The sequence below is a fragment of the Miscanthus floridulus genome, chromosome 6, assembly GCF_019320115.1.
Source record: "Miscanthus floridulus cultivar M001 chromosome 6, ASM1932011v1, whole genome shotgun sequence".
NCBI lineage: Eukaryota > Viridiplantae > Streptophyta > Magnoliopsida > Poales > Poaceae > Miscanthus > Miscanthus floridulus.
The window spans coordinates 135,673,710-135,692,142 of record NC_089585.1 but is presented as its reverse complement, the minus strand read 5'-3'; the positions used below and the strand labels follow the sequence as shown (position 1 = coordinate 135,692,142).

Genomic DNA, 18,433 nt, shown 5'->3' with positions numbered 1-18,433 from the left:
AATAACACCCTGGGCTCGTTTGACATATCGACCGAAACAACTTTGGTAAGCTCAATTGATATGGAAAAATGTCTTCACAACTCCACCGAGAACATGCATTTTCCCTGACAAGAAAGGATGTTTCGCCAAATGCTACCACAGATGGTATTCTTGTCTACTCCTAACACACTTTATTCCTTTTATTAATTTTCAGATAAGTAGAGGTATGGTATCTGAATCTGATCATTACAGCTTGGAGAACACAGGCTTACGCTTCTCCAGGAAGGCTCTGATGGCCTCCTTCAGATCATTCGATCTCATCATACCCGCATTCCATGTGGCTACATGCTCCAGGCCTTGTTCTACAGTCACATCCCTGCTTCTTAGCAAAACCGCCTTGGTTCCCATCACCGCCCATGCTGACTTCTCAGCTATTTCTGAAATTATCACCCAAGTTCAGTCCAAAACTAGTCAAGAATATGACAGATTATGTTCGTGCAGGAGTGAGCTCAAAATAATTTGCAGTTTAACCTAGCATATGAAGTAAAAGAGCACTCATGCACAATTGAACAGACTAACACAAAACCGACAATAGGTACAACACTACTCATTCTCATCATAGAAGGGGAATGAGTGTGTAATCTATGGGCACGATCTTTGAAAACCCACAAGACTACCACCGCTAGGTGCCTAAGCCACATGGGTGCCCCTTGGAGATGGATCTATATGAATTCCAGGAGCATAAGCATAATACTCACATGGTGGAAGAACCGTTATACTCCTACAAGCTAGTTAACAGTTATCTTGAGCTTGATATATTGGTGGTACAAGGGTTGTCAAAAGGGCTGTGACGGTCATTGGTGCTCACTAGAGTATAAGTATTGTTTGTTGCTTTCAGCTCTATTGCAGTAAGCTTAGTACATCTCATGTTAATCAAGGCAGCGAAGCATGAACAGTTGTACTGTATGTAAGAAGGAGAAGATTGATACTAGCAGATGTTAATACCTTTGGCGATCTTTGCGACGCCGGCATCCAATTCTTCCTTGGAATCGAAGACCCTGGTAACCAGGCCCATCTCCTTGGCCTCCATGGCGGTGATCTTGCGTCCGGTGAGCGCGAGGTCAGCAGCGTTGCCGTAGCCGACGATCCGCGGGAGGCGCTGCAGCGCGCCGAGGTCGGCGACGATGGCCATGTCCACCTCCTTGAGCACGAACGTGGCGTCCCTGGAGCAGCACCTGATGTCGCAGGCCGCCACGACCTCGACGCCGCCGCCGACGCAGGCGCCGTGCACCGCCGCGACGACGGGCTTCCGGCACCGCTCGATGGCCGTGAGCGCCCCCTGCATGTCCAGGACCGCGCGGCGGAGCGCCTCCGCGGCGACCACGGTGTCGCCGGCGCCCGCGGCGGAGGCGGCGGCCAGCGGGTCCCCGGGCCCCCCCAGCTCGATGCCCGCGCAGAAGTGCGGGCCCGCGGCGGACAGCACCACGGCGCGCGCGGTGGGGGTCCGGTCCAGGAGCGACATGGCGCGCGGGATCTCCGCGAAGGCGGCTGGGCTCAGCGCGTTGCGCTGCGCCGGGCGGTTGAGGCGGACCTCGTATACCCCCGCGGAAGGGTCCGGCCGCGTCACGGCCAGGGTCTCGAACCCCGCGCGGAGCTCCGCCTCGGCCGCCGCCGTCGCGTCGGATGCGTCACGGTCACCGGCCATCCGAGGTGGGTTGCTGTGGCGTGGGGTTCACTGCTACCTGCCCTCTCGCGGGCTTGCGGCTGGTGGTGGTTGCGGGATATGAAGCCGCGGGTGATTTGTCGCCACGTTCTCCCCTGCTCTGCTCGCTCTTGTTCTTGTTTTGGATCCCGGAGACATCTAAGATAAGCGGCGGACAGGGCGAGGGATAATCATCGTGAGTAATCTGACTTGTATCGCTCTTGGACGGATCAGTAACAGCGGCGGTAAAATCGATTATTGTTCCATGTGTTTTGAGAGGACGACTCGTGTTTCTTGAAGATGACCCCTGATCGGCCAGCGGAATGACAGTGAAAGGTTTTGTCAACGCTCTGGAACGGATATCACGCACGCAACGTTCACGGCCCAGCCCATAATATGATCCGCACGACGCACGGCCCAGCCATTGTCCCTCACGCGCGGCCCAAAGCGCGGCCCTCCTCCTATGCGGCGCAGCAAGCCAGCAACTGGCAGCAGTCGAATATACTCCTTCGTTCCAAAATATAGGATGCTTTAGCTTTTCTAGCCTAACTTTTGTTATACACTTAAATACATATTGTCTATATACATAATAAAAGCTACAAATCTAGAAATGTCAAAATGTCTTATACTTTGGGATGGAGGAAGTAGTAGTTAATCATGCCCAACCCAAATACCTCAATAAAATCAAGAATTAAACATCATTGCACATGCCAACGTCCTTAGAGCACATCTAACTTCATCTGCTTTTTATCTAAAATCACATCGGAGGAACTAGAGGGGACCTGCAGCGGTGTATTCCTGCTAGCCTTACCTCCCTACTCATAGGCGGTAGGCAACCGCACATGCTTGCATGCTCGAGGGAGGGAATTCCATGTGAGCCATTACAAAAAATCATAATTCTTTATGAGCCACTGAAAAAGTTCGGTGGACTTCAGCGCCACTGCTCTAATTTTTTTTTTGCCCTCCATGCCACTGCTGTCAGATGGGGCTTTAATGGTGTCAACTACAGGTGTGAAAAGTCAAAAATACCCTTAAGTCTAAATATGCCATTAGTTTTTTGAGCATCTTAACGACTTCAAATGGGAAAACTCAAAACTAGAAAGTTGTAGATCTCGTCGAGATCTACAATTTTCATACAAAAATATCTTTATTTAATTCAAAAAAATGATATGATTTGATATGATTAATATATCTTAGAAAAATCATATCTTTTTTACGGTATTAAATGAAGATAATTTTTATATGAAAATTGTAAATGTCGATGAGATCTACAACTTTCTAGTTTTGAGTTTTTCCAGTTGAAGTCGTTAAGATACTCAAAAAAATTAATGGCATATTTAAACCTAAAAGTATTTTTGTTTTTTCACACCGTTAGAGCCCAATCTGACGGCAGTGGCATGGAGGGCAAAAAAAAATTAGAGCAGTGGCACTGAAGTCCGTCGAACTTTTTCAGTGGCTCATAAAAAATTACGATCTTTTTTAATGGCTCACAGGGAATTACCTCATAGAGCAATGGGGAGGGGTGAAGTGGTCAGTGATGGCTGGTGCGGGGGTGGAAGTCACAATAAGGCCTTTGTTTGGATGGTTTTTTTTCGACTTCACCTCAATCCACATGTGTTGGGGTGAAATTTCGTTTAAGATCCACTCCAACCCACTTCAATATACGTGGATTGATACGAATTTAGTTCATGTTTGTTATAATCATTTGGGTTTATGGAATGTTAGAAATAAGACGGGGATTGAGAAGAAATTTCCGAGGAGTTGTAACGAAGTTTTCCACAAAATCTTTATGTTTATGCAGAAATGGCGAATCCTATTGAAAGGACAAGATGTCGGATATATGGATGATAAAATCCGAAGAATGAAAACCTGGCTGTTGTTTTTTTTGGAAGAAAACTAAAGACCTTGAAGTTGAAGGAGTTCTCTAAGGGATGTCTGTTTTGTCTTTCGCCCACAATGTGTTAGTTTTTGTAGTTTGAGTCAGCTCTTGTGTGGTCTTGAGACTTTAGCTTGTTTCTATTTAGTTGTTTGGCATCCGGTTCCTTTCTTTGTAATGTGCCGCTGATAGCTTTCTATAAAAATTGGGTTTACCTCTATCAAAAAAATGAAAAGAAAAGAGCTGATATCTCTCTAAAATCTGTGGTCTAAACAGTAGGGAATTTTTATTATCTAGAATCCTAATACAATACGCATTCCTATAATCGCTAGGCCATCCAAACGTTACCCAAATCTCGACTAGGCTTTTCGAATTTGGATGATCCTACAAAGAATCTTTTAGTTCAGATTCTGTATCAAAAAAAACAAGGAAGAAGTCAGGGACACAGATCCTATGCATTGGTTACTACTACTAAAAAATAATCAGTGGCTGCACCTGAGCCATGCACACGTGAAGGAACGGCTTGGATGAGAGCTCTCATTTTCCCTCTTTTTTTTATGATTTCTATTTACTCTCTTCTGCTATAAGTCGGTTCTTCTTGAGCCATGCACCCGTGAAGGAACGGCTTGGATGAGAGCTCTCATTTTCCCTCTTTTTTTTTGTATCATTTCTATTCACTCTCTGCTATGAGTCGGTTCTTCTTGAGTCAAAATTTAGAGATCAAGAATAATGCAATTTACACATGATAGCCCATTAACAGTAATAACATATATTTGCATATATTTTGCTCTAAACTGGGAATTAATGTCCTCTAATTACATTTACAAAAGGGGGAGAGTGTATGGTGAACACAAAAGAGCAAATGATAAACTGAGATCCTTTAGTAACCACTGCACAGGATCTGTGTCCGAAGCCAGGAGGGTAGAACCAAATTGAAAACGAGATTAGTCTTTGATTTTTGGGTTCATTTGTTCAAGTCCTTGTCAGTCACCTCGCTGCAGGCACGCATCATTTGTAGGTGGTTCGATAAAGCCGTGGCGCCAATCGCCAAAATATCTACTCCTATATAGTCCTATCTCACAACCTCCCAGACCCACGTCCCCTTCCTTCCGGCTTCCTTCCGCCTGCACTGCAGCGGCGGGAGCCGGCCGCCGGCGCAAAACCACTCGCGAATAAATAATCACAGAATTCGCCGTTCGTTCTAGCTTAGCACGTGCGAGCATCAATGCAAAAGTATGTGTTCACACTTCGCTGGTGGCCTGGGCCCTGGTGTCGACGAAGACGGCCACCGCGACCTGTCTTCTCCCCGCCCGCCGCATTGACTTGTCGCCACCAACTCAAGTGATGCGCCTCCCTGCCCACTGCCACTGCTGAGCTTCGCCTCGCCATACATTATACATATCCGGCGGCGCGCCAAGTCGATCCGGACCAGCGCACTGACCACCACTACTGCCTGCGGGAGGAGCACATACCACCAGCAGCAGCATGGCGGAGACGGCGATCACGACGGTGCTGGCCAAGGTGGCGGAGCTGGTGGCGTGGGAGGCGGCGGTGCTGCTGGAGGTGGGCGACGACGTGCGCCTCCTCCGCGACAAGCTCGAGTGGCTCCACACCTTCATCCGCGACGCCGACCGCCGCCGCCGCCTCCGCGACGACGAGTTCGTCGCCGTCTGGGTGCGCCAGACCCGCGACGTCGCTTTCGAGGCCGAGGACGCGCTCGACGACTTCCTCCACCGCGCCGGGCGGAGGCGGAGGAAGGTCGCGCTGGGTTCCGGGTGCGCCGTCGGTGGGTGGTGGTGGTGGCCCGGCCGGTGCGCCGGCCAGGTCGCGCTCCGCCACGACCTCTCGGGGCGTATCCGCCAGATCAGGAATCGGCTCAATGAGATCTCCGAGAACCGCGCCGTCTACAACATCGAGCACACGCCCGCGCCGGCCTGGGCCGCCGCCTCCTCCGCCACCACCCTCGCCGCCTGGTACGAAGCAGTGTTTGCGGTCAATTTGAGTAGATTTCCTCCTGCAAATCTGTCCATGCGGTGCTGCTGTCCTTCTCGTTTCATTCTCCGGCCAAGATTCGTCTGAATTTTCAAGCTGCTGTGCTAGCGAAGCGATCAATTTGACCGGATTTATTTCTGTGCAGGGACGATCTGGAGGAGGATACGGTTGGGCTGGACAAGTACAGCGACATGCTCAAGGAGCAGCTCGTAGACGACTCCGTCCCCGCGCGCGCGCTCGTGGCCATCGCCGGCGAGAGCAGCATTGGGAAGACGACGCTCGCGCGGAAGGTGTACCAGAGCCTCGAGGTCCGCAACCACTTCGAGATCCGCACGTGGACGGTGCTCCCGCACAAGTGCCGCGCCGCCGACGTCCTCTGCGACATCCACCGGCAGATGACCAACCAGCTGCGGCGGGCCCCGTCCGCGTCCAAGCAGGCCGCGGAAGACTCCTGCGACGGCGACAAAGCCGTCGGGACGGGAAAGGACATCAGCAACCAGCTGCACAAGAGCATGACGGGGAGGCGGTACCTCGTGGTCGTCGACGGCAGCGTGTCCATCACGGACTGGAACAGCCTGCGAGCCTCCCTCCCCGACGAGGGCAACGGCAGCAGGGTGCTCCTGATCACGGACCCGGAAGGCCTGGAGGTGGTCGGCCTCGGCCACGCTGGCCACACGTACGACCCGATCGAACTGACCCGGCTGAGCCCGGAGAGCACGTACGAGGTGTTCCGGCGCCGGGTGTTCGGCCCCCGCGGCGACTGCCCCGGCCGGTACAAGTCGAGGTACTACCAGGACGTGTTCCGGATCACGCGCGGCCTGCCACTGTCGATCGTCGTCCTCGCCGGGATCCTGCGGTCCAAGGAGCTGCCGGCGGAGTGGGACGAGGTGATGGCGCAGCTGGCCCCGCCGGCGCGCGAGAAGCAGCACAGGGGCGGCAGCAGCAACAGCTGGCCCCGGATCATGTCGCGGGCCTTCGACGACCTGCCGCACCACCTCAAGTCGTGCTTCCTCTACCTGGCGGCGATGCGGGAGAGCACCCCGGTGGACGCGCAGCGCCTGGTGCGCCTGTGGGTGGCCGAGGGGTTCGTGCGCCCGCGCCGCGGGAGCACCATGGAGGAGGTCGGGCAGGGGTACCTCAAGGAGCTCATCTCCCGCTGCATGGTGCAGCTGGTGGACAAGGACGACTTCGGCGGCGTGCAGACGGTGGTGGTGCACGACCGCCTGCACGCCTTCGCGCAGGACGAGGCGCAGGAGGCCAGCTTCATCGAGAGCCACGACAGCACTGACGTGCTCGCGCCGGCCACCGTGCGCCGCCTCGCCGTCCTCAACTCCACCACGGACAGGTACGTGCAGCTCAGCAACGCGCTCCCCAAGCTGCGCTCCATCATCTGCGACTTCGTGGAGGGTCGACGAGTCAGGTCGTCCAGCAACTTCATCCACACCACCGACCTGGACTTCCTCCATGCTTCCAAGTTCCTCCGTGTCATCGACATTCATGGACTAGAGCTCAAGAAGCTCCCAAACGAGATCGGCTCCATGATCCACATCAGGTACTGATCGATTCCGAAACACTGGAGTAGGAGTAGCAGAGATGAGATTAGAGGCTAGATTATAATGTTTGGTCACGCGTTTTGGTATGAGCAGATACCTGGGCCTCCAATGCGGCGACCTGGAGAAGCTCCCGAGCACCATAGGCAACCTTGTCAACCTGCAGTCGCTCATCCTCGGCGGCCGGCACGTCCTGGAGGTGCCCGCCGCGTTCTGGAGGATCCCCACGCTGCGGCACGTCGTCGCGCTGTTCACTCTGCCGAGCAGGGCCCTGGGCGACCTGCACAGCCTCCAGACGCTCCACGGCGTGCATCCGCGCGGGTGGGGCGGCGACTACAACCCGCTGGGGAAGGCCGCCAGCCTCCGGTCGCTGGAGCTCCGCGAGCTGACCGCCAAGCACGCCGATGCGCTCGAGGCCGCGCTGGAGAGCCTCGACCTCCTGGAGCACCTGGAGCTGCGGGGCGACCCGCTGCCGTCGAGCGTGTTCAGTATCCCGAGCCTCCGCCGGCTGCAGAGCCTGAAGCTGATAGGCGCCATGGATGCGCCGGAGGGGCCCAGAGGCGCGGAGGACGTCCGGTACATCCGGCCGAACCTGATCAGGCTGTCGATGTGGAACACCGAGGTGGGGCAGAAGTTCGTGGACATGCTGGCCGAGCTGCCGAACCTGGCCGAGCTCACGATGATGTACGACGCCTATGACGGCGATCGGCTGGCGTTCGTGGAGACTGGATTCCCGAGGCTGCACAAGCTGAAGCTCGGCCTAACGAAGTTGGAGGAGTGGACGGTGAGCCCGGAGTCCATGCCGGGGCTCGCCATGCTGACGCTGTTCCGGTGCGCCAAAATGCGGATGCTCCCGGAGGCTCTCGCCGGGATGACGGAGCTGGAGGAGGTGGTGCTGTACAGCATGCCCGACATCGTGGGCAGGATCAAGGAGGGCGAAGGCCAGGATTACCACAAGGTCAAGCACGTTCCCGTCATCCAGACTATATACTGATCATCACCATCTGGTGAATGGTGGTGGCTCGTTGTCAATAGTCAATACTGCTTCAACTCATGAACGACTATGATGATATGATGAAGCGAGGACATTGCAATTCGAGTGTTAATGTCAGTGTTGCCATCCCTATTTAGGCACTTATATTATTGAGTTATTTGATCTATGCCATTATAATTTTTGTGTTTTTGGATATGTCATTACTATTCATCTATTTGAAAATTTATCATTACAATTTTGTCTCTACCTCACCGGTGCCATTTTCTGCATCCGAACCACGTCAGTACCACACATGCAGGACACCGTATTTTCGTATGGCCTAAAATACCCGTCATTTTTTTGTCTCCCCGCTCACTGCCCTAAAGGGCCCACTCGTCATCCCCTGTTACCTTTCTTCTTCCTCCTTCCACCGCTGTTTGCTTGCACGGGCCGCCGCCCACCCTTCCCGTCGCTGCCCGCCTACACGGGCTGTGTGAGGCCCTGATCTCGAGCTCGCCGACGCCATGCGATGGACCTGCGCTGCGCTCCGGCGGACGACCGCCATTGGTGGGCTGCGACTGCGAGATCGATCCAGCTGCCATCGGGCCGAACGCGGCGAGCTCGGCTCACGCGCAGATCTGGCCATCGCCAAGCCAAGAACGACAAGCACGTCATGGAGCTAGGTTGAAAGCGCCAGTGGGGGGCGGAGGTTGACAGCGCCGGTTGCCGGAGTGGAGGGCGCTGCTGGAAGCGCCAGAGGCCAACGTGCGCCTGTTGTCGGAGTGGAGGAAGGCGACGGGGAGTGCATAGGGGAGGAGGATGGGGCCTCAGGCTCCGGTACGGAAAAGGATGGCGCGAGCGCGGGAGCCTGCTCGCCTGCTCCATGGCGCCCTGGGACCTTGAGGGGAAACAAAAAGAGGGGAAGGAGAAGATGGATGGGGACCGGAGAGGGAGGAAGGGGATGGCCAACCCTATTTAGTACCCGGGTACTACTGACTTATTTGGTACCCAGCGTCCTTCTTCCGAAAAAAAAATTGGATTCGGCCGTGTGCACCTTCTTCCGAAAAAAAAATTGGTTTCTTGCAGCCGTATGCAGCCCTCGCCGTGCGGTTGCTACTCCGAGCACGAAGTCAATTTCCCGGTTAAACGACCGAGAACACCACAGTGCGCTCGCCTTGCGGTCGCAGCAGCGCTCGCCGTGCGGTTGTGGCCGCCCTGGCCTGACGAACGAGCGGGAGCCCTCGCCGTGCGCTCGCCGTGCCCTCTCCCGGCCTCGCGCGCCCACGCCGGCCTCCCACGCGCCGTCCCCGCGACCCTGCTGGCCTCCCGCGCCGCCGCGGAAGCCCGACGCCGCCACCGCCCCGGAAGCCCGACGCCGCCACCGCTGCCGTCCCCTCCGGCCCTGCGCGCGCCCGGCGGCCGGCACCCCCCGTTGGCCAGCGCCCGGTGCCCTCACCATCGGACAGCGAGGTCAGACCATGACCTTCTCTCTGTTTATCCTGTAGCTGCCCTGCTGCTGCGTTCATTTGCTTCATCTCTCCATCCTGGTTTCCTTTTTGCCTTACACGATCCTGTATGTTATCACTATGTAGTATCATATACGTTCTTGATTTGTGCGAGATTCATTCGATGCATGAATAATCTGTGCTACCTTTGCTTTGGGGCCTAATATTGCACTGTAGAATCTTGGCTGTAGCAGTTGACCTGAGGATTTCGCTTCTCATTCATTCAAATCTTGCAACTTGATGTGCTTTTGATTGATTTCCAGTGACTAAATTTGTCACTCTATATATACGGATTGATTCACCAGTTTCCTTGGATCAGCTATGAGGTCAAACTTTTGTCCTGATATTTTTTGTCAGTCGCTGTCATACCATTAAGTTGCTTAAGGGAAAGAAAGCACCTTTCCTATACTAAATGCCACCATGGAGTCATACTGATAATCTTAGGTGAGGGGCACTTGCAGGGTAGTAAAGTCAGGGGAGGGTAATCATAGTTGATTGTTATTGACACTTTATATTTACTTTTGGGGTAGGGTAAATCACTGCTGGAAACCTTAGTCCTTGGTTCTTCTCTGTTCAACATGTATGGGCAAGCTTTGAAAGTGATTGCAAGTCCAGTTTGGTTTTTCTGAATGTCACTGTCGCAAAAAGTGTCCATCAATTCAATAGGATTGAATGAACCGGCTCATTCAATAGGAGTGCATCCTGTACAATTTCTGGTCCATAATAACTTACATGATCATAAATTTGTTTTGAGGATTAGATTGTGGTATGAAAAATGAATTACATGTTTAGTGAATGGGACAGGCTCTTATCGATTCTTTTCCTGTTGATTGCGTCCCCAATTTATGGATGCACTCTTATAGATTGTTGAACCAGTTCATTCAATGGGACTGATTGTTGACTAATTTGTGGAGATTAGTTTCTGCTCTGTGCATACACGTGCCATGTCTGAAATGACAGCTGATCCCAATCAACCCAATTGAAGCTGGAGGTAGGAGCAAAGAAAGCAACATGGGAAAGAGAGATGGAAAATTAGATTTATAGAAACAATCCGATTATTATGAAAGAAATTTATGAATCTGCATGCATCAATAGGCAAAAAATAATAATGAATTGCATAAGGAAAGAAAAATATAAGAGATTGAGACAAGGAAAGGAGAGGTGTAGGCTTCGAGAGTTTTTGTTTCCAAAATGTTTGACATTGAGTAATGATGATAAATATGTACAATTGTCTTGAAGGGCCCTAAACATTTGTTGATCAGTGAATAAGGATGGCAACGAGAAGGCTGCAATTTGATGAAGTAGGAAAGAATAGATGTGTTGCAGAGATGAACGAAGAGGGTGTCGCTGTTGAAGAGGTGACAAGATGCAATATAGGGATGCAACAGGTTGACACTCCATGCTGCAACTTTGTCTATCAAGGAATCCAGGGGAATGGTTCAAGTGAAAGAAGCACCGAAGGAAACCGCACACCGCAAGCATGCTGCCAAACCGAGGGTTAGTGTTTCAGATTTCAGTATTTTATTGTTTCAATTTTCAGTCTGAATATTTTCAGTCTTCAGTTGTGCTCCCTCTGAATTTTTCTCTCCACTATTTTGCTCTGTATTTCAGTCTGCAGTAATTTTCATTGCTGTCCAATTCTTCTTCGCAGTTGAATGTTACACTTTTTTTTTTCCAAAGTAGGCTAATCTGGGACCCACTTCAAGTGTTTCCTTGTGTTACTATGCTCCGTCATTGTCTTCAGCAGATAACTTCAGTTCAGGTTATATGTACCACGAGTAATGCTAAAAGTTTCTGTTCTAGGCTTCTTGCAGCCAGAGCGCTCTTCCCTTTTCTGTCAGTGAACAAGAATCCATAATAGCAATATAGACAGTTCAGTTGTACTTCAAAAATCATTTTCCAGCACAGTATCTGTTGGTTACTATGTTTCTGGTGCCTTTTGACTGAAAAAGAAAGGAACCATCTCTGACTGCAAAGTTATTCAGATTCAGTAGCCTGCATATACCCAAGCTTTCAATTACACTGCAATTCTCTGGTTCAGAAATTGGTGCTCGATAGCCATAAATTATTAAAATTTTTAATTCTATCAATATTTATTTTATTGCTTGCATGATTTTTTTCAGTAATCGGTTCAATGATTTTTTGTCAGTGGTCTACGTGTGTGCTGGTTCTAAACTTTTGGTGTTTAGCAGCAGTATCTGTCTTTACAGTATTGCTTTTAGAATGTCCATTTCTGATCAGCAAATAGCACTTCTTTTCTTATCTTTGGCTCTATCTTCCTTCCTTTTATTCTTTTTTTTTCTTGGCCTCCAAGATGATAAGTTTCAGTTAGCTTGCCAAAAGGAATCGGAGTGGTTGGATGTGTACAGAGGGCACGTGACTTTTCCTGTGAGTTGTTGCGTTTGGGCAGAGAGGGAGAATCTGGTTTGATTATTTTGTTACTTGTCAATCAGTTTTTTATTGCTCTGCATAGAAAATCTGGTTGATTTTATCATATTTTTCAATCATTGTTTCTGTGCCGTTTTATATACATATATCCTACTGATGACGTGTTTAATTATGATTGGCTCAAAAAGTGGATGATAACTGTATCAACTATCAACCGAGTGATGGGTAGTCACTCCCAATAATAATATGCAGTCTTTTTTTTTAGAGGTGACAGATACAGATGCAGTTAGTGCTTGGTTATTCCATTTCAAGGTTTGTACAGCTTCATACATTTTAAGCTTTATTCTCATTCAGGTCAAGAAGGACGTAGCATAACTTTGTTCTTACTGCCTGAAACTGTTGACCCATCAGTGATTGTGACACCAGACGAAGAGCATAAATACAGCCATGTAAGTGTAATATTGGCCTTGCCGGTAATTTAAGTTGAGTAGATCTTAAAAACAGTCTATTTGTTTCAGTAGTGTAAATGGTAAGCATATAATTCTGAAATGGTTATGAGAATTATTTTTTTGAACAGAAAGAAAACTTGGACCAAGCTTTGATTCCTAGAGTGGGTATGTGCTTCAAAACAGAGGATGAAGCACATAAATTCTACTGTACATATGCTGAGAGGGCAGGTTTTCAGCCAAAGAAGGCTAACAAAACAGATTATACTAGGTACTTAAGGTGCAATAATTATGGAATAGGTAAATACTACAAGGGGAATGAGGCAAAACGTGTCAGGGGCAAGACAACAAAGAAGACATCATGCCTGGCATTCATCAAGCTAAAGTTTAGATGTGACAAAGAAAATAGTGAAGAATTTGCAGAGATTACAGATGTCAGACTGAACCATAACCACGTGTTGCTCCCAAAACCTACAGAAACAAAACAGATAAGGGCGCACAAGTACAAGAATCCTTTGCTTCTAGAATATGTTGATGACTTACAATCAAATGATGTCCCTAACCATAGCATTAGAAACATATTAAGAGATATGCATGGAGGTGAGGAGAATATAGCGATGACAAATCGAGATTTGGAAAACCGGTGAGTGGCAAAACATAATATATTTTTTAATTCATGTCGATATGTGATGAGCTTATGTACGACTAACCTGCAGAAAGACGGCTAATATGAGGGCGGAGCATGCAAATGATGTCAACAAGCTGCTGGAATTCTTCAAAGACTGTGAGTTAGAAAACCCCCAATTCCGCTGGGAGGCAAAGGTTGACTTGAATGGATGTATACACAGCATATTTTGGAGTCATGCCAGCATGCAAGGGGAATATGTAGATTTTGGAGATGTAATGTCATTTGATACAACCTATAAAACAAATGTTTATGATAAACCACTGGCTATGTTTGTTGGCTCTGACCATCACCTCCATAACACTGTTTTTGGATGTGCACTACTCGGAGATGAAACAACGGAAACATTCGAGTGGGTTTTCAGAGCATTTAAAAAATGCATGGGAAAAAACCGAACAAGATGCATTCTGACAGGTATCCATTTTTTATATTTTGCATAAGTTTATTTATATGATAAATTTAGTTGCTTGGAATAACCAAGTGTAATGTGGTTTCGTGATATACTGTCAATTTTCATGATTTAAATGAAAGCATGTGAAACAAAACTTGCAGACCAAGATTCAGCAATGGAAGCAGCAATCAAGGAGTTTCCAGGGATAACTCACAAAATATGCAGGTGGCATGTAGTCAACAAGCTATCAGCCAACCTGAATGAATTGTATAGCATGTATGAGAAAGAAGACTTCAAGGAAAAATTTAATTCTGTGCTAAACCATCCACTAACACCAGGAGAGTTCGAGGAGGCATGGAAGGAACTAATAACAGAATTTAATCTAGAAAAAAATAGTGCACTTCAGAGCCTTTATGATCAACGCAGCAGGTATATCCCCGCGTATTTCAAAGGTGAATATTGTGGAAGAATGGCTTCTACACAGCGCAGCGAAAGCACTAATTTTATAATGAAAAAATGTTTTGTGGGAAAGAAAACAGCATTGCACCGGTTTGCAAAGCAAGTGCTGAATTTTGTGCATACAAAAAAGAAGGGGTGAAAAAAATTGACACAGCCATATATTGTTAGGTGGTAGGAAAGCTGCAAAAAATAAATAAAAAGATGGATGGATGAAAAGAAATTTACTAGCAGAAAAATGGCACAGCCATATATGTTTTGAGTGAGTTGATTTTTGTCACGATCGTGCCAGCTGCGAACAGCTATCTGGAGATCATTGAATACAGCCTGTGACCAGTCAATAACTCCGAACAATTGGTGATCCATTGTCCTCTTGATGTCAACTGAACCAATGGTGTTACTGCTGCTGGGAAGTAGAAACCTGTTGCAAAGTATCATGAAGAAGCATCTCTTCATGAGGGGGTTCACATTTCCCTTTAAGATCTCTTGTTGCAGGTTTGATATATGTATGTCACAATCTTCAGTGAGACTTTGGTTAAGATCAGAGATAAGCTGCTGGCGAAATATGATACCTTCCTTCCATAAGTATTGCTTGAAGGTTTCACTACGTATAGGCAAACCAAGAACCATGCTAATTATTTGTGGCGTGATCGGAAGGACCTTGCCTGCACCAATCCTAATTAGCATACGATCAGGGTCAGTGTGGTCTAATAGCCAGGTTAGCAGATTCTTGCTCTCTACAGCATCGATCTTCATTCTCAGCAAATGACCAAACCCATCAGCTTCAATAGCAGCATATTGCTGTGGGTTCAACAAGTTAGTGGTGAAAATAACATTTCTGGAATTACACCGAACATTTACAATGGAAGAACGGCTGGTAGCTCTCTTTTTCCTTTGTCTTGCCTGGGACAAATAACAAGAATTTTAGAAATGGTAAGGACAAGAATGGATAAAAAAGAAGAGACACTCGGAATTCTGAGAAGCACTATAGAAATGATAAACTGATGCATGGGTAGTCGAGAAGAAGACAGATTTCTAAAAAAACTAATAATTGGAGAAAGGGATGTAGGAATGATAAACTAATGCAGGGGTAGTGTAGTTGATTTTTTTTTTGCAGGGGTAGTAGAAAGCAAAACAGATATAGAAAAGTAGAGATTTGGCAACAAAGACATGATAGTAGATTTGTGGTATATTGAAGGAAAAAACAAACTAGTGGTACATACGAAGAGGAGCTTTAGAATGATAACTCTTATGAAAAGAAAGTGCAGAAGTAAATAAATGGTATACACCTCTGTACATGCACCGGTCGACAATCCTGCTCGTGTTTGCCTAGTTTTCCTCGGACCAACATCCTTAGATTTGTCGATGTGTGAGGATGAACGGGTGTTGGGAATGGGCATGAAGTCGTCGTCATCACTGTCGTGACCAGCTGCAGAAGGCAACACATGCTCTGGTCGAATATGATGCTCAAACCTAAAAAAAGGCCACGAACAGATAAACTTTAACAACAAACTAAGAATTAACATTAATCGATGATTCTCGGAAATAAATAGAATTATAATAAATTGAAACACATATGAACCTCTCCTGCGAGCTCTCAAAAACCACCCTCTTAAGGTTACACGGGACCCTATCCACAGTACGCTGAGCAGCATGAGTCCTACAAACAAATAGAAAAAAATGATCCATGAACTTTTGGGAAAAAAATAAAACCAGGGGTATGGTTAAATAGGAGATAGAAGAAGGAGATTTTTGTGTAGCATGTTAGTACAGAATATACAAATTGGAAGAGTACACTGATATGCCTCAGACAATTATGATTGGTGGGAAATTTGGTACACAAGATTGTAAGAAAACAATACCTTCTCTGAGAGTGGTCACGGGAAGTAGGTGCTACCGCAGGGGTCTTAGAAGGGGAATGCCTTGCATCTGAATACCAAAAGGACCAAACAAGAAAAATAATAAACAACAAAGGTAGATAATTTTAAAGAATAGAAAAATCTTGTGAGCTTTCAGAACAAGATGAAAAGTGTTAATTAACACAAGGACAAGCTAAAGTGGAATGAAAAGAATAATGGAAATTTAAGATAGCAAAATTTAAAATCCATGGATATTAAATTATTCTCTAATTATGTGTACATACAGATCATATAAATATAAATAAAAAATTCATAAACAAGATTAGATAAGCTATAAATGAATATATGTAATATTATCTAGTCATTTGTAAAATACTAACTCCATACTGCAACAGATTAAAATTATAGTACATCCATTCCCCTTTGCACCTCTATTTGGTGGAGCCGATGCAGAGGTTGTACCAGGAGAGGAGGGTAACCTCTCGTCTTGTCGCAAAGGGACCTCATACCTAAATGGGCAATGATCACATTAGCATCATCGTACAGAGAAAAGCAGGTACAACACATGAAAAAGGCCACTAAAATAAAAAAAAAGCATGTACTGACCGCTGTTGAGTGCTCTCAAATACAAGCCTTTTTGGGTTGTCAGGCATCTTATCAACTAGCTCCAACCGGAATATGAAGACATTGAGTCAGAATCTAATTAGAATACTGCACTCATATAGTGTACAACTTAAAATTACAAACTCAATCCACATAACAATGTAGTTGCAAATGCTGACTCAATGTGAATGTCTAAAATAAGATAAGTACAACATAATGGGGAAATGATAAAAAGAACCTTTTAGTTGACGAACCAGGGCCTTTTTCGGCATGGGCATCCTCTGCAAATGCAGAATAAATAGAATTGATTTATGAAACTATAATCACGCCATAAGTAAAAACATACGTGTATGATCTAAAAACACAATGCAAAGCTGAATCAATGTGTATGGTTGTAAGAAACCAATTAGATCATCGCATAATGAATTAGTGAAGTTCAACAGGATGTTCAAGAATTATATCTGCATAATGCTTACCAAAACTAAAATAAAAGGGAAAATAAAAAATGAAATGGAAACACATTAATCATTCTTTAACAAACAGTAACCATATCAGGGAATCTAAATAGTCAAGCAAATTTGACACTACCTTAATGGGGCATCAAAACGAGATGCATGAATAAGGAGGGTAAAGGAAACCTGAGGGACCGGGCGGCTCCATCCAAAATGATGCAAGCTCGGCAATCAACGTGTGTGTTCGGTGGCACAGCGCTGTGGGGCGGCGTGGCGGGAGGCACGGCGGATAGATGGCCAGCGACGCAGCAGCGGTGGTACGGAGAGGGAGCGACGGGCAGTGCCGGCAGAGGGAGGGAAGGAGACCGAGTGGACGGGAGAGGGAGCTGAAACTTAATATAGAAAAATCATATTGGGAGAAAAATTAAATATCATAGTTAAAGGGCATGCTATTAACATGTACTAGAAACCAAGAAACAAAGATACCTTACGTGTATAGAAACCTATTCAAGCCACAAATCACATTTCAAGCCACGAATCTTTTGTTGCAAAAAAAAACATTGTAATTAGCTAGATGAAATTTGCAAGATCAAATCTTTTAGTTCAATAGACTGAGCAAATTTATCAATAAGCATAAATAGTACATAATAAGTCAACACATCAGCCAAGTGCACAAAAGCATTCTACCATACAGAAAGCTGAAAGAGCAACAGCTGGCCGTGGCTTAGTGATGAAAAAACTCTATATAACATGAATGCTAGAATTTGAATGCAATGGAGCTGCTGCTCTCTTGTAGGAAAAGAACGGATATAATAAGGCTCCAGCTGGTATACAAATGATCATATTGATTTGATGAGTCAATAGTAGGAGACAAACATCCCAATAGCTATTGGCGTCGTCGACATTGGGGAAGCTGGTGACCGACTGCTGGCTGCTGCAAAATCCATAGGGCACATCGTGAATGCAGCAAAAACTTGGTCCTCTCATGCGTCAACTTGATCACTGACCCATAGGTTATCTATCCACAAATGGGCTAAACAGTCATATCACCCGTCCAATTTACTAAGCACGACGGTGGTGAGGAAATCAGTTAAGCACCAAGTCCATCGTTCCCCAATCCGAAACGCGCAACACATCCAAATCCCGCACAAACACAAAAATTAAAACACAGATGAGGAGGTGCAAAGGGGAGGCCACTCACCTCGACGACGGTGTCCGGGTCGGCGGCATAGGACTGCGCAGGCGTAGCCTCGGGTAGATCGAGGCCGAGGTAGAGCAGAAGCGCGAGAGCAACTGACGCGATGGTTGTTGCCAGCAACAGCGATCGTCACCGCAAGGGCAAGACACCTCCTGCTCCTTCGAGGCCACGTCCGCGGTCCGCCTCGCCGCGACGCCTGATCCGCTCGCGGGCGAGGGCGATGGCGAGAAGGTGTTGGAGGAGGAGCTGGCGCTGAGAGCTGCCGCCGCCGAGATCCGAAACACCGAACCGGTGAGGCGAGGGGCGGGGGCAGCGCCGGTGCCGACTAGATTAGGTGCGGTACTACGGCGTCGGCTGAGCAGATGCGGATTGGAATAG

General features: G+C 47.6%; 4 protein-coding genes across 4 annotated transcripts; 2 read left to right on the top strand and 2 right to left on the bottom strand.

Moving 5' to 3' along the window:
- Positions 1 to 18: 18 nt before the first annotated feature.
- LOC136459756 (delta(3,5)-Delta(2,4)-dienoyl-CoA isomerase, peroxisomal-like) lies at positions 19 to 1,969 on the bottom strand. The gene is made up of 2 exons (XM_066459593.1): positions 985 to 1,969; positions 19 to 416 (listed from the first exon to the last, which is right to left on the bottom strand). Exons 1-2 carry the CDS (start codon positions 1,682 to 1,684, stop codon positions 226 to 228), a joined length of 891 nt encoding a protein of 296 aa, XP_066315690.1. The 5' UTR covers positions 1,685 to 1,969; the 3' UTR covers positions 19 to 225.
- Positions 1,970 to 4,667: 2,698 nt separating this feature from the next.
- Positions 4,668 to 8,280, top strand: LOC136457058 (disease resistance protein RPP13-like). Its single transcript, XM_066457101.1, has 3 exons — positions 4,668 to 5,530; positions 5,695 to 7,101; positions 7,196 to 8,280. The coding sequence occupies exons 1-3, from the start codon at positions 5,043 to 5,045 to the stop codon at positions 8,091 to 8,093; spliced, it is 2,793 nt and encodes a 930-aa protein (XP_066313198.1). The 5' UTR covers positions 4,668 to 5,042; the 3' UTR covers positions 8,094 to 8,280.
- A 144-nt stretch (positions 8,281 to 8,424) lies between these two features.
- LOC136461304 (protein FAR1-RELATED SEQUENCE 5-like) lies at positions 8,425 to 13,868 on the top strand. Its single transcript, XM_066460652.1, has 7 exons — positions 8,425 to 9,542; positions 10,817 to 11,074; positions 12,320 to 12,414; positions 12,543 to 13,054; positions 13,128 to 13,510; positions 13,649 to 13,763; positions 13,826 to 13,868. The coding sequence occupies exons 2-7, from the start codon at positions 10,849 to 10,851 to the stop codon at positions 13,866 to 13,868; spliced, it is 1,374 nt and encodes a 457-aa protein (XP_066316749.1). The 5' UTR covers positions 8,425 to 9,542; positions 10,817 to 10,848.
- A 36-nt stretch (positions 13,869 to 13,904) lies between these two features.
- On the bottom strand, positions 13,905 to 18,086 carry LOC136461303 (uncharacterized). The gene is made up of 10 exons (XM_066460651.1): positions 18,059 to 18,086; positions 17,044 to 17,115; positions 16,644 to 16,686; positions 16,409 to 16,463; positions 16,232 to 16,311; positions 15,806 to 15,872; positions 15,526 to 15,603; positions 15,233 to 15,416; positions 14,099 to 14,846; positions 13,905 to 13,984 (listed from the first exon to the last, which is right to left on the bottom strand). Exons 3-10 carry the CDS (start codon positions 16,681 to 16,683, stop codon positions 13,905 to 13,907), a joined length of 1,332 nt encoding a protein of 443 aa, XP_066316748.1. The 5' UTR covers positions 16,684 to 16,686; positions 17,044 to 17,115; positions 18,059 to 18,086.
- Positions 18,087 to 18,433: the final 347 nt, after the last annotated feature.